Source organism: Papio anubis, chromosome 9 (assembly GCF_008728515.1).
Source record: "Papio anubis isolate 15944 chromosome 9, Panubis1.0, whole genome shotgun sequence".
Classification (NCBI taxonomy): Eukaryota; Metazoa; Chordata; class Mammalia; order Primates; family Cercopithecidae; genus Papio; species Papio anubis.
The window spans coordinates 58,766,387-58,781,951 of record NC_044984.1 but is presented as its reverse complement, the minus strand read 5'-3'; the positions used below and the strand labels follow the sequence as shown (position 1 = coordinate 58,781,951).

General features: G+C 45.2%; 1 protein-coding gene and 1 pseudogene across 3 annotated transcripts in view; one reads left to right on the top strand and one right to left on the bottom strand.

The window, feature by feature from the left end:
* Positions 1-2,914: 2,914 nt before the first annotated feature.
* LOC100998772 lies at positions 2,915-9,554 on the bottom strand (annotated as a pseudogene).
* The window catches only part of C9H12orf56 (chromosome 9 C12orf56 homolog), a 114,089-nt gene continuing 107,490 nt past the window's right edge, over positions 8,967-15,565 (top strand). For all 3 annotated transcript variants that reach the window (XM_031650596.1, XM_031650597.1, XM_031650598.1), the window contains exon 1: positions 8,967-9,864. In XM_031650596.1, the coding sequence (XP_031506456.1) occupies positions 9,613-9,864 (252 nt within the window). In that variant the 5' untranslated portion in view covers positions 8,967-9,612. The remainder of the gene's footprint in view (positions 9,865-15,565) is intronic.

Here is a 15,565-nt window from a genome sequence, read left to right as displayed (position 1 = left end):
CTAATTTGTTAGTCCTACAAAGGTAGTCTAGTCCTCAGGTAAGAAGGGTGTTTTGGGAAGAGGCTGTTATTGTCTTTGTTTTAAACTCTAAGTTCCTCCCAAAGTTAGTTCAGCCTATGCCCAGGAATGAACAAGGACAGCTTGGAGTTTAGAAGCAAAATGGAGTTGGTTAGATCAGATCTCTTTCACTGTCTTGGTTATAATTTTGGAATGGTAGTTTCAATTTTAACATAAAGCATGTATGCTGGCATATGACAATACTTTTATGTATTAATTGCCAACATTTTTGAGCATGTGTACCAAACCCAGTTTTTGTTTGTTTGTTTGTTTGTTTCAGAGTTTTGCTCTTGTTGCCCAGGCTGGAGTGCGATGGCACGATCTCGGCTCATTGCAACCTCTGCCTCCCAGGTTCCAGCAATTCTCCTGCCTCAACCTCCCGAGTAGCTGGGACTACAGGGATGTGCCACCACCCCTGGCCAATTTTGTATTTTTAGTAAAGATGGGGTTTCTCTATGTTGGTCAGGCTGATCTCGAACTCCTGACCTCAAGTGATCCACCAGCCTTGGCCTCCTAAAGTGCTGGGATTACAGGCATGAGCCACCGCACCTGATCGTAAAACACAGTTTTAAGTGTTTATACATCAATCCTCACAACAACTCTATGGAGGCATACTATTATCATCCCCATTTTATAGACAAGGAAACTGGATTGCATAGAAGTTAAGTAGCTGAATGGGATTCATTTGTAGTCATTGAAATACAAAGAAAAAAATTTAAAAAAAAGACCTGGGATTGAAACATACATAGTCTGACTCGAGAGTGTGTGCCACTAACCTGTCTCTCAGATGAAGGTCCATTAGGATTGATGACAGTGTAGAACTATAGTACTAAGTCTGTTCTTCCTACAAATATGCTCAGAAGGCCCTTTCTTCCAATGACAAAACCTTATTTGTACCTGTCCCATGTCTCCCTTTTCTTTCAATTGCTGAAGTACTTGAAAGAATGATGATAGATAATATTTGTATGTGTTGTTCCAGTATGGTTTTCACCATGCCTCCATGTATCTTCTAATTTGTTCATCTCACATTGTAGGGATGGAGCAGGTATCATCATCGCCATTTTAAATTTACAGATGAGGAAACTAAGGTAGATCTATTTTAAGGAATGTATCCCAAGTTACATAACTGGTAAATGGTAGACTAGAACCTTGGACTCTTGATTCAAGATTTCTTGCCTCCAGTACACCACATTTGTTTCCTGTACGTACTCTTCCTTTCCTTCACTTTTTGTAATCTGGTTTTTCACTCCCAAGTCACTCAACTAAAACTCCTACAAATTTTCCAGTTGTGGGACTATTTTTATTCATTTATTCTTTTCTTTCAACTTCTCTGTTGACTATTTCCTTCCTCTTCAGAATTCTCTTCTCTTTTGACTTCTGACTCTATATTATTCTTAAACTCCTTTTACTTTTTTGACCATTCCTCTTTGTCTTCCTCACCATATCCTTTTGCTCCCTTAGCATGTTTTCTTTCCCAGGCCTTTGTTCTTAGCCATCCGGTTTTCTTTTGCCTGCGCTTGCTCCCTTAGTAATTATCTATTTCTGCAGTTTCAACACTCAATTCCATGAAGATGATCTCCAGTTCTGTACTTCTGGTCCTAATATTCTGTACTGCCAACTTGCATTCGCAGATACCTGCATGTCTCACCAGCACCTCAACTCTAACATGCCTGCAATGGATTAAATGTTTGTGTCTCCCCAAAATTTATATATTGAAACCCTAACTCCCTGTATGGTATCTGGAGGGGAGGCCTTTGAGAAGTAATCAGGTCATGAGAGTGGAGCCCTCATGAATAGGATTAGTCCCCTTGTAAGAGGAGCTAGAGAGCTTGCTCTCCACCATGTGAGGATACAAGGAGAAGACAGCCAGCCATCTTCAAACCAGAAATTAGGCCCTCACAAGACACTGGATCTGCCAGCACCTTGATCGTGGGCTTCCAGACATTTCTTTTCTATAAGTTTTTGGATTTAAAAAAATTCTCAGCTGGGCGTGGTGGCTCATGCCTGTAATCCCAGCACTTTGGGAGGTTGAGGCAGGTGGATCACGAGGTCAGGAGTTCAAGACCAGCCTGGCCAAGATGGTGAAACCCCATCACTACTAAAAATACAAAAATTAGCTGCACGTGGTGGCAGGTGCCTGTAATCCTAGCTAACTCGGGAGGCTGAGACAGAGAATTGCTGGAACCCAAGAGGCAGAGGTTGCAGAGAGCCGAGATCACGCCACTGCACTCCAGTCTGAGTGATAGAGGGAGACTCTGTCTCCAAAAAAAAAAGGAAAAAATTATGTACAGTAATCATATACTACTTTGATAATCAGACAGGGTCTTGCTTTGTCACCCAGGGTGGAGTGCAGTGGTTCAATCTCTGCTCATTGCAACGTCTGCCTCCTGGGTTCAAGCAATCCTCCCTCCTCAGCCTCTGGAATAGCTGGGACTACAGGTGGGCACCACCATGCCCAGCTAACTTTTTTGTATTTTTAGTAAAGATGGGGTCTCACTATGTTGCCCAGGCTGGTCTTGAACTCGTGAGCTCAAGCTATCCACCTGCCTCGGCCTCCCAAAGTGTTGGGATCACAGGTGTTAGCCACTACAACTGGCCAAAAAATTTAAAAACTGCCTATAATAAAAGGAAAAAAAGAAATTGTTTCATTCACTCTTTGACCGTTTATCGAATGTTACCTCCCTCATGAGGTCTTTCCAGATTTCCTCAGCCAGGATTGTGCTTGATCATATCTTTGACACAGCTTGCTTGTTTTTTTTTTTTTTTGAAATCTCTAATTGCATTAATATGTTTTAATATGTTTTTGTTGTGTATTAAGTTTGTGTGGTTATCTTACCTATTAGTCATATTTTGTGTGTATGAATGAAAAAATAACTTTATTTCATTTCAGGGAGCGGGCAGACATTCAGCCTCAGAACTTATGGAATTGCTTCTTGATGTCTGTGGCCTTGGTGACTTTGAGCACGTTGAAGTTCACTGTCTTGCTCAGGGAGCGGCACTTATCCAGCATGACAATGTCGCTGATCTGGACATCCCGAAGCAGGGGAACAGGTGCCTGGACATGTTCTTGTGGTACTTCTTGAAGCAATTGTACTTGCGGATGTAGTAGAGATAGTCTCTGTGGATGACAGTGGTCCTCTGCATCTTCATCTTGGTCACCATGCCAGACAGGATCTGCCCTCAGTGGAGATGTTACCAGTGAACAGGCATTCCTTGTCAGTGTAGATGCCCTCAATAGTCTCTTTGGACCTCCTGAAGCCTAGCTTGCCAGTTTCCTTTAGCAGGATCCTCTTCTTGCTTTGAACAATGGTCAGCTGCTTGTGATAGGCATGCTCAGTCTCAATGTCCACCATCTTCTTGGCTGCCTGAGAAAAAACTAGACAATTATTATTATTATTATTATTTTGAGGTAGAGTTTTGCTCTGTCACCAGGCCGGAGTACAGTGGTAGTGGTGCGATCTTGGCTCACTGCAACCTCCGCCTTCCGGTTCAAGCAGATCTCCTGCCTGGGCCTCCTGAGTAGCAGGGACTACAGTTGCGCGCCACCACGCCCAGCTAATTTTTGTATTTCTAGTAGAGACGGAGTTTCACCATGTTGGCCAGGATGGCCTCGATCTCTTGACCTCATGATCCACCTGCCTTGGCCTCCCAAGGTATTAAGATTACAGGCATGAGCCAGCACTCCCGGCCAAAACTAGACAATTTTTAAAGATTGAAAGTAAGTGTTATCTTGATTCTGTTTATGGGTAATAAATATTTCTCAGTAAATATCTGTGAAATGTATTGAGTTGAACCAAAAAGAATATAATTATGAGCTGATAGCCGCTGAGTTCTGTGTCAAATTCTCTTTGTGTGTTTCATCTCAATGTTCTTTAAACTGAACGCCATTGTCACCAAAAGCTTACGTATAATGGGCTTCTTGGCAGAGAAAGAAGTTGGAAAACAGGTCAGGAATGCTGCCTTTATTGGTCCTACTCTAACCATTAATTCCTCTTACAGGAAGTACATGTGCAGCAGGAAGCCTGAGAGGCAGAATAGAGCATTGGAGTATTATTCAGTGAAAGAAAACATGAATCCAGATCATTTGTCTGGTTTTTATAACAATGACGTCTTTCCTTTGTATGTCATCTGATTACTAATAGTAGATATTTAAATGATCAGTATCCACTAATAATAAGTACAGGGCTGGGCGCGGTGGCTCATGCCTGTAATCCCAGCACTTTGGGAAGCGAAAGCAGGTGGATCACCTGAGGTAGGGAGTTCGAGAACAGACTGGCCAACATGGAGAAGCCCCATCTCTACTAAAAATACAAAAACTAGCCAGGTGTGGTGGTGCATGCTTGTAATCCCAGCTACTTGTGCGGCTGAGGCAGGAGAATCGCTTGAACTGGGGAGGCAGAGGTTGCACTGAGCCAAGATCGTGCCATTGCACTCCAGCCTGGGCAACAAGAGTGAAATTCTGTCTCGAAAAAAAAAAAAACTAAGTTGAAGCACTAAGAGATTCCTAAATGAGACACCTTTAAAAAAAGTTAGGTTCTAGGCCGGGCGTGGTGGCTCATGCCTGTAATCCCAGCACTTTGGGAGGCCGAGGTGGGTGGATCACGAGGTCAGGAGTTCAAGACCTGCATGGCCAACATTGTGAAACCCCATCTCTACTAAAAATACAAAAGTTCGCCAGGTGTGGTGGTGGGTGCCTGTAATCCCAGCTACTGAGGAGGCTGAGGCAGGAGAATTGCTTGAACCTGGGAGGTGGAGGTTGCAGTGAGCTGAGATTGTGCCACTGCACTTCAGCCTGGGTGATAGAACGAAACTCCTTCTCAAGAAAGAAAAAAAAAAAAAAAAAAAAAAGTCAGGTTCTATTTATAAGCCACATATTCTAAATATCTTACTGTGTGTACTGTCTTTAGTTTCAAGTTGGGGGAATGGGAACACTTGGGGTCCCTAGAACCACTGAAGGGTACTTCTAGTGTGGAATCCTTACATGGTTCTCATGGCCTAACCTACTGGTCACTTCTCCACTAAAAATGTGACCCAAAAAAGGTAAAATTTGCTTTGGGTCAATCTCAGAAAGTTAGACTTGTATCCAATAAGAAGAATTTAATATTACCTTGTAGATAAGGAACAGAATGACCATATATGTGACAGGAAATCACATACTTGTTGAACTTATTATTTATTTATTTATTTTTTAAGACAGAGTCACTCTGTTGCCCAGGCTGGAGTGCAGTGGTGCCATCTTGGCTCACTGCGACTTCTGCCTCCTGGGTTCAAGTGATTCTCCTGCCTCAGCCTCCCAAGTAGCTGGGACTACAGGCGCCTGCCACCACACCAGCTAATTTTTGTATTTTTTCACAGAGACAAGGTTTCACCATGCTGTCCAGGCTGGTCTCGAACTCCTGACCTCATGTGATCCACCCACCTGGGCCTCCCAAAGTGTTGGAATTATAGGTGTGAGCCACCATGCCCAGTAAACTTATTCTTTAAACGCCTATATAGTATTTACTCCAGTCCAGGTTCCTGTTCTAGGTACTTTTGAAACTTTTTAAATCCTCGTAATAACCCTTTGGGGGTTGGTACTATTATCCTCATTTCATAGATGGGGAAACTGAGGCATAGGTCATTCAGCTACTGAATAGGAGAACTGGAATTTGAACCCAGGTCATCTGGCTCTACAGTTCTATGCTCATAACTACTGTCCTTTCGAATTATTTGAATTGACCATCCCTGGACCTAAGACCACTGTTCTGATGAAATTCAAGGAGATTGCCTTTGAGGATTAGTCCAGGTAAGTAATGTCCCATTCCTTTTGATAATTTTATCAAGAAACATCTATTAAGTGCTTGATTGCAGGAGTTCCTTTGCCAAATGTTTCTTGAGTTTGGATGAACTTACAAGATAAGGAGTGAGTACCTATCTTTGGTGCATTTGGGTTAACCATGTAAAACAGGGGTATCCAGGCTTTTGGCTTCCCTGGGCCACACTGGAAGAAGAATTGTCTTGGGCCACATATAAATATACTAACACTAATGGTAGCTGATGAGCTAAAAAAAAAAAAAAATCGCAAAAAAACTCATAATGTTTTAAGACGTTTTTGAATTTGTGTTGGGCCACATTTAAAGCGTTCCTGGGCTGCATGTGGGCTATGGGCCGTGGATTGATGTAAAGCTTACCAAAAGATAAGGGAATGTGAATGTTTCATATGTCTATAGTGCTCATAGAGTTCATAATTCATCACATTGATCTTCACATTTTACAGATGAGGAAACTGAGGCTTGGAAAGGTTGTGACTGACTTTCTAAAAGTCTGATAGATAACAGAGTTAGTGCCCTAATCTAGTTCTCCTGACTCCAAATCTAGTGATCTTTCCTATATATTTAAATCCTTTTCCTGCAATAGAAATTTTGCTGTTACCTTGGCAACCCTGCCCTACGGTGCCTGGAAACCATTGTATTGCCTTCTCTGTGTGCCACAAAGTTAAAAGTTTAACTGAAGTCAGCTTAACCACCAATCTCCCAGTCAAATTCCCTTCTTTCTGTGCTTCATTTTATTTATTTATTTATTTATTTATTTATTTATTTAAATTTTTGATACAGAGTCTTGCTCTGTCGCCCAGGCCAGAGTGCAGTAGGGCAATCTCAGCTCACTGCAACCTCCACCTCCTGGGTTCAAGCAATTCTCCTGCCTCAGCCTCCCGAGTAGCCAGGATTACAGGTGTGTGTCACCACACCCAACTAATTTTTTGTAATTTTAGTAGAGATAGGGTTTCACCATGTTGGCCAGGTTGGCCTCGTACTCTTGACCTCAACTGATTCACCCGCCTCGGCCTCCCAAAGTGCTGGGATTAGAGGCATGAGCCACCACAGCCAGCCTGTGCTTCATTTTAACGTTTGCTAAGCTTAGTGCACTTGTCACCAAAAGCTTATTCAAGATGGGCTTCTTGGCAGATAGATCAAGTATGCTGTCTTTTTTGGTCCTGGTCCAGTCATTCTGTTTTAGTCTTGGGAAGTGGGTATGAACTAGGAAGCCTCAGAGACACAAAATAGCAGACTAAGGTAAGGACTTTCCCTTACATGGCCTCACTTTCCACCTCTGATGTTGTAGTCATTCGCCTTTCAACTGCTTTTGTGAGGTGTGGCTATTCAGCAGGGGTGAAGGGCCTTTGCCTTTCTGTTGGTTTGAAGCAACAAACTCTATTTAGAGTGGTTTAGATAATGAGTAGTCTTTATTTTGGAGGAAATAACCATGCGGCGTCTTTTGTCAATAAAGGTTGCTAGGGATGGTGTAGTTCGTTCATTTTTCATCCAGTTATGAAGTTAGGAAGGCTCAGATGTGTAATGAGATCCTAAGCAAACTAACTAGTAGGTCATTTAAGATTTTGCCAGCAGGTGGCACTTCTCTTTACTCACTTGAGTCCCTTAATGTGATCTTAGACTTAAGTCTAGCCAGACGCTGACATGGTGGTGGCTCATTCCTGTATTCTCAGCACTTTGGGAGTTCGAAGCAGGCAGATCACTTGAGGTCAGGAGACAAGCCATGGCCAACATGGTGAAATCTCGTCTCTACTAAAAATACACACAGAAAAAAAATTAGCTGGGCATGGTGGTGCACACCTGTAGTTCAAGCTACTTGGGAGGCTGTGGCAGGAGAATGACTTGAATCCAGGAGGCAGAGGCTGCAGTGAGCCGATATCATGCCACTGCACTCTAGCCTGGGTGACAGAACAAGACTCTGTCTAAAAAAAAAAAAAAAAAAAAAGTTTAGCCAGACCCAAACATTTCTCTTTCCCTTTGTACCAGTGTAGTCTACAATATCTGTTTATTGATTGTAATATATATATATATATATATTTTTTTTTTTTTTTTTAGACGGAGTCTCGCTCTGTCGCCCAGGCTGGAGTGCAGTGGCACAATCTCGGCTCACTACAAGCTCTGCCTCCCTGGTTCACGCCATTCTCCTCCCTCAGCCTCCCGAGTAGCTGGGACTACAGGCGCCCACCACCACGCCCGGCTAATTTTTTGTATTTTTAGTAGAGACGGCGTTTCACTGTGTTAGCCAGGATGGTCTCGATCTCCTGACCTTGTGATCCGCCCGCCTCGGCCTCCCAAAGTGCTGGGATTACAGGTGTGAGCCACCGCACCCAGCCAGATTGTAATATATTTATACCTTCTTTCCACAAGGGATTTGAAGTTGCTTGTAACATACAGTGTACAATAGTAAAATATGTAGAAAGGGAGAATATAAAGAATATCAAATTTGATTCAGGGTTGCTGGCAGCCACAGCAGTGAATGATATGGTTTCATTATCAGGTTTTTGGGTCAGTGGGGAGGGGAAGAGAATAACTTTTCTAGGATTCGAAATAAAAAATGGAACTTCTGACCTAGAGCATTTCTGTTGTGCCCTTCTCATCTCTCTAACCTAATTAATAAATTATTCTTGGCCTGTAAAAACTAAGGAATACTTACTTCTCTGCAGCCTCAGGGCTATGTAATCAGCATTCTTCAGTCTATCAGCTTCAACTTTTCAAGATGCCAGCTTCACCCATTCATTCTTCTGCATAGATTGCCCTGGGCATTGGAAACAAAACCATATTCCTTAGGTAGGTTTGGGTGTGCTCACATCAATTCATGTTAAGAATCCCTTTCTCAAAGGCTGGGCAAGGTCTCTTAGGCCTGTAATCCCAGCACTTTGGGAGGCCAAGGCGGGCGGATTACCTGAGGTCAAGTGTTGGAGACCAGCCTGACCAACATGGAGAAACCCTGTCTCTACTAAAATATATAAAATTAGCTGGGCATGGTGGCGCATGCCTGTAATTCCAGCTACTCGGGAGGCTGAGGCAGGAGAATCGCTTGAACCCGGGAGGCGGAGGTTGTGGTGAGCCGAGATCGCGCCATTGCACTCCAGCCTGGGCAACAGAGCAAAACTCCGTAAAAAAAAAAAAAAAAAAACCTTTCTCACTGGTTGGAGAAAGAAGACCTATGTTTACACTCCAACAACATCAGAAAGCTGTGCCAGGCCATGTCATAACCAAAAGCTAAATCTGTGTGATTGGTAATAATAGGTTTCTAGGGTTAAAAATAAATCGGTAAATTAAACTCAAGTTTCTAACAGGAAACCAGATTGAAACTGGCTTCCATTACCAATAAAGTTTGTATGGGATGGTGTGATCCGCAACAGAGTAGGCAGTGGTGGGGGCTGGCATGAGGGGCGGGCGGGAGAGACCCTAAAAATCCACCGCCCTTCGGTGGCAGGGGACTTCATGGTGTTTAGCCAGAGGTGCCCATCAACCCGGGCCTAAAGGACCAGCGTCTTGCCCCGCCCATCGCCGTTTGAGGTTAGGACAAAGATCGGGAGGCTGGACAGGGCTGGGGAGGGCGCTCCAGGGAAGCCGACCTGGCGTCGATTCCTACAGTTGCGGCCTGGGTCCCCACGCCTGGGAGAGGAGGCGACGCGGGGCTGGCGGCTTTGTGGCGCGCGGGTTCCAGCGCGGGGGAGGGGACAGAGGGCGAGCTGAGGGCCTCGAGTCCCAGCACTCCGCCCCGCTGCGGGCGCCGCGCATGGCCTGCCCCTTGCAGTCCGGCTTCCCCGCTCGCACGAACAGCCGCCTGGATGTGTTCCTGCGGCGGCATCTGCCGCCCGAGGTCTACGACGCGGTCCGCGCCTATGAGCCATGCATCGTGGTGTCCAACTCGGAGAACCACACCCTCAAGTACGTGGTGCTGAGCGACCGGCTCATCTACCTAACCGAGAACCCGCCCAAGTTCATCCGGCGGGTAGTGGCTCTGCGGGACGTCGTGGCCATTGACCTGGTGAGCGGCGCGGTTGGGCAGGCGGGCTCCGGCACGCAGTGAGAACCCCCGGCTGAGGCTCCCAAACCCAGCCCTCCTGCGCGCGGGGAGGGCTGCCCCACCCCGCCCTGACTCCCCTACTATTATTTGAGAACGAGGAACACAGGGAAGCTGTGGATTGCTGTGAGCACTCCTAATATAAACACGTTTCCCATTCTCCTTGTGTCTGCCTGTCCACCCCATTCTCCCGCCTCCCCTACCCCCACTTAGGGCTACAGGTTTGAGAACCGAGCTCCCTATCAAAAACACGTTTTAAAGTTGTTCCTTTGTTAACAAATCACCTAGTCAGTGCCAGGCACTGTGCTAGACTCGGAGGACGCAAAAACGAAAGAGGGCCCCTACCTAGAAGCAGTTGCTGGAGGGCTAGAAAGCCAACACCCGTGCAAATAAATGCTGTGTGTTAAGTGCTGTTATGTCTCATTTACTTTTTTGCCCCCGATGCTTACAGCATGTTAGGTGCTCAATAAGAATAAATGCATAAGGCCGGGCGCCGTGGCTCACGCCTGTAATCCTTACACTTTGGGAGGCCAAGGTGGATGGATCACCGGGGGTCAGGGGTTCAAGACCAGCCTGACCAACATGGTGAAACGCCGTCTCTACCAAAAATACAAAAATTACCCGGGCGTGGTGGCGTGCACCTGTAATCCCAACTACTTGGGAGGCTGAGGCACAAGAATCACTTGAACCTGGGAGGCGGAGGTTGCAGCGAGCCGAGATCGAGCCACCCGCACTCCAGCCTGAGCGACAGAATGAGTGAGACGCCGTTCCTTCCATCCCCTCCCCCCACAAAGAATAAATACATGAATAAGCAGATGCGTTAATGAGATGCACACCGGACGCTTGGCAATCTCAGGCGGCTCACTTGATCCAAACTGGGCGCAGCGCCTGCTGGGAAACGTCTTGGAAGGAGGGGCGTGGACGCTAGGAGCTGGGCCTGAAAGACGTCGGGCCTGCCACAGCCTGTCCCGGGTTTTCGCGTCCTGCTCCTGTACCCCTTTCCTCCAGGAATAGATTAACCTTGTAAACCAGCAACAGACTGGAAGCACGGTCTCCTCTCCAATTACTGTTTTCCCCGCCTGGCTCCCTTTGTCTGAGCTGCTCTCCAGGTGTGTTCTTGGTTTTTCTGTTGGGGGCAGGTGTCTAGCCTCCTTTTTTCATTCCCTTGACTGAGCCTCAAGGGAGAGGTTGGCGAGATGCTTGATGGAGCTGTTTTGCTGAGAAAGTCATGGCTTCTTTTGAACGAGTCTGTTAGAAAAGAATAAAATTAAATGAAAAAAAAAAAAGATTGTTTTTTCTACTCGGAATACCTTTGTGAACTAATATAACTGTGCCAATTTGTTTTCTTCTTTATTGAGGAAAAGTTTGGGGTACAACATTGCTTTTCCTCACTACCATTGTTTCCATTCTCTTGAACTAAAACAGTTTTTTTGGAGACAGTCTCACTCTGTCATCCAGGCTGGAGTGCAGTGGCACCATCACGGCTCACTGCCACCTCAACCTCCAGGGCTCAAGTCATCCTCCCACTTCAGCCTCCCAAGTAGCTGGGACTACAGGCTCATGCCATCTCAGCCGGCTAATTTTTAAAAAAATTTTTGTAGAGACAGGATCTTGCAGTGTTGCCCAAGCTCGTCTGAAACTCCTGGCCTCAAGTGATCCACTACAGACGTAAGCCACTGCACCTGGCCTTGAACTAATTTTTTTTTTAATTTAAATTTCCTTTACTAAATGTTTTTTTAAACTTTAAACTGGGCAAGGTGGCTCATGCCTATAATCCTAGCATTTTGGGAGGCCAAGGTGGGGGAATCACATGAGCCTAGGAGTTGGAGACTTGGGCAGCCTAGCCAGACCTCGTCTCTACAAAAATAAAAATAAATAGCTGTGTATGGTGGTGCATGCCAGTTGTACAAGCTACTTCATAGGCTGAAGTGGGAGGATACTTTGAGTTAAGGAGTTGGAGGCTGCATTAAGCCATGATCTCACCACTGCACTTCAACCTGGGTGACAGAACTAGCTGTCTCTAAACAAACAAAAAACTTTAAAAGGGGCCAGGCGTGGTGGCTCACACCTGTAATCCCAGCTCTTTGGGAGGCCAAGGCAGGTGGATCACCTGAGGTAAGGAGTTCGAGATTCTTTCGAGAATCTAAGAATCTAGGCACGTGCCACCATGCCTAGCTAGTTTTTGTATTTTTTGTAGAGACAGAGTTTTGCCATGTTGCCCAGGCTGCTGGGCTTAAATGATCCACCCACCTTGGCCTCCCAAAGTGTTGGCATTACATTACAAGCATGAGCCACTGTGCCTGGCTTGGTTTTTTCGTTCGTTTGTTTTTGTTTTTTACGTGTGAGAATCTAAGAAGTACGGTAAAGCTCCTTTGGCCCTGAGCCAAGAATCCTACAAAAAAGGATACCAATTTATTTATTCATGCTTTCTGTACAAGGTTTACCTTTCAGGCATAAAGAATGTGTAATGACTATAAATGTCCTGAACAAATCTAAGCTTTCAACATTGTTGGTAGCTTGAATGTCCATCTTGCACAATATAGTTCAACTTTGGAAGTTGTGATAGACAGAATAATTACGCACCAAAGATAAGCACGTGCTGAATCCCCGGAACCTGTGAATATGTTATATTACATGGAAAAGGAGAATTAAGGTTACAGATGGAATTAAAGTTGCTAATCATTTGTCCTTAAAATAGGGAAATTAATTTGAATTATCTGGGTGGGCTCAATGTGAACACATTTTTTTTTTTGAGATAGAGTCTCGCTCTGTCGCCCAGGCTGGAGTGCAGTGGTGCAATCTCAGCTTATTGAACCTCTGCCTCCCAGATTCAAGCAATTCTCCCACCTCAGCCTCCTCTTAAGTAGCTGGGACTATAGGCGCGCACCACCATGCCTGGCTAATTTTTGTAGTTTTAGTAGAGACAGGGTGTCGCCATGTTGGCCAGGCTGGTCTCAAACTCCTGACCGTCCGACCTCTTGCACTTTTAAAGATGTGTTTATGGCTGGGTGTGGTGGATCACGCCTGTAATCCCAGCACTTTCGGAGGCCCAGGCAGGCAGATCACCTGAGGTCAGGAATTTGAGATCAGCCTGGCCAACATGGTGAAGACCCATCTCTACTAAAAATATAAAAATTGTCCGGGTGCGGTGGCTCACTCCTGTAATCCCAGCACTTTGGGAAGCCGAGATGGGTGGATCACCTGAGGTTGGGAGTTTGAGACCACCCTGACCAACATGGAGAAACCCCATCTCTACTAAAAATATGAAATTAGCCAAGTGTGGTGGCGCATGCCCGTAATCCCACCTACTCGGGAGGCTGAGGCAGGAGAATAGATTGAACCCAGGAGGTGAAGATTGCCATGTGCCGAGATTGCACCATTGCACTCCAGCCTGTGCAACAAGAGTGAAACTTGGTCTCAAAAAAAAAAGAATATATATATATATGTGTGTGTGTGTATGTGTGTATATATGTGTGTGTGTGTGTATATATGTGTGTGTGTGTATATATATATATAAAAAAATTAGCCAGGTGTGGTAGCACACACCTGTAAGCCCAGCTACTTGGGAGGCTAAGGTGGGAGAATCACTTGAACCTTGGAGGTGGAAGTTGCAGCGAGCCAAGATTGCGCCACTGCACTCCAGCCTGGGCAACAGAGTGAGACTCTGTTTCAAAAAAATCAAAATTAAAAATTACAAAAAAAGTGGAGGAGAGAGGCAGAAGAAGAGTCGGTGGCCAACTGATGCAGCACGAGAAAGACTTGACTAGCCATTGCTAGTTTTGAAGGTGGAAGAAGGCCTTAGCCAAGGAATGTAGGTGGCCTGTAGAAGCTAGAAAAGGCAAGGAAATTGATTTTTCTCTAAAGCTTCCAGAAGGTCCTGCCAACACATTAATTTATTTAGTAGAGATGGGGTCTTGCCATGTTTCCCAGGCTGGTCTCGAACTCCTGTCCTCAAATGATCCTCCCACCTTGGGAGGATTCTAAAGTTGTAACTGCCCACTGGATTCACCTTGCCTGATGCCTAGACAGAGCCAGTTTATCAAGACAGGGGAATCACAATAGAGAAAGAGTAATTTACGCAGAGCAGGCTGTGCAGGAGACTGGAGTTTTATTATTACTCAAAGTAGGCTCCCTAAGCATTTGGGGATCAGAGTTTTTAAGGACAACTTGTTGGTTGGGGGAAGCCAGGGAGTCAGGAGTGGTGATTGGTTAGGCAGGAGATGAAATCATAGGGAATGGAAGCTGTCCTCTGGTACTGAGTCAGTTCCTGGGTGGGGGCCACAAGATCAGATGAGCCAGTTAATCGATCTGGGTGGTGCCAGGTGATTCATCAGGTTCAGCATCTGCAAAATATCTGAAGCACTGATCTTAGGAACAAATAAAGTCCCTTATGCCTCTGAGCCCCAGCCCTCCTTGTTCCATGTTAGGCCAGATTAACTCTAGTTCCTGACATAGGTCACATTTATCTCAGGGGAAAAAAAGCCCTTACAAATAATACAGATAAAATTCTATTCCCTTCACAAAGGAAAAAAAAAATTAATGGTAACAGCAGCAAAAAGTTAGACCAGAGTGTACACATGTTTGTTTTGAAGAAGGGTACAAGTGAGATTTCCCTTCCAGCAAAAATGAGCTTAAAGTGCACTTGACGATCTCAGTATATGTTGGATGTGGTTCATTTTCTCAAAGAAAGGGTTTCCAAGTTACCTGGGCAGATATTTTATAAAGGGCTGACATTTTCTTTAAAAGTTACTTTTGAAAAAATTATCTAGAGTTCTGCTCCCGGGTGCATCAAAAATACTACTTAAGCCATACTAAGGTTAGACACTTCTTTTTTTGTTTGTTTGTTTGAGCAGGAGTCTCGCTCTGTTGCCCAGGCTGGAGTGCGGTGGCAAGACCTGGGCTCACTGCAACTTCCACCTCCTGAGTTCAAGCGATTCTCTTGCCTCAGCCTCCCGAGTAGCTGGGATTACAGGCTCGCACCACCAAACCTGGTTAATTTTTGTATTTTTAGTAGAGATGGGGTTTCACCATGTTGGCCAGGCCGATCTTGAAATCCTAACCTGAGGTGATCTGCCCGCCTCGACCTCCCAAAGTGCTGGGATTATAGGCGTGAGCCACCGCGCCCAGCTGGTTACATTTTTAAGTGTGAGAACAATGCAGAGCAGTCTATGAATTTCCTACAGATAACTGTCCTTCAAATCCATCCCATCGCATACAGGAAAGAAAATCTGTCAACTCCAGCAGTCCTTGCCTCTCTTTCTGCTAGTCCTTTCACCTCTCCCCTCCAACCCTTCCGTTGATATCTGCTTTCTAGGTATCCCAGGCTCCAGGAGGCCTCTTGAACAAGAACAAATGCATCTTTTACAGCCTGGCCTGCTTGCTTGCCATGAACAGTTTGTCCTCGTTCAAGGTGGTTGAAATAATCACATTTTTAATCACTTATTTTATCCTTGGTGACATTATTGAACACCTGCTACTTGCTATGCAGTCTAAAAAAGAATAATGCAATCCTTTTCTAAAGGAGACAGACACTGGAACATAATAGTTCAAAACAGTAGAATAGTGTTGGTGGTATAGTGGTGAGCATAGCTGCCTTCCAAAACAGTAGAATCTCCAATAGAGGTATTCCTAGGATGCTATGATACCACAAAATACTGTCTTCTGC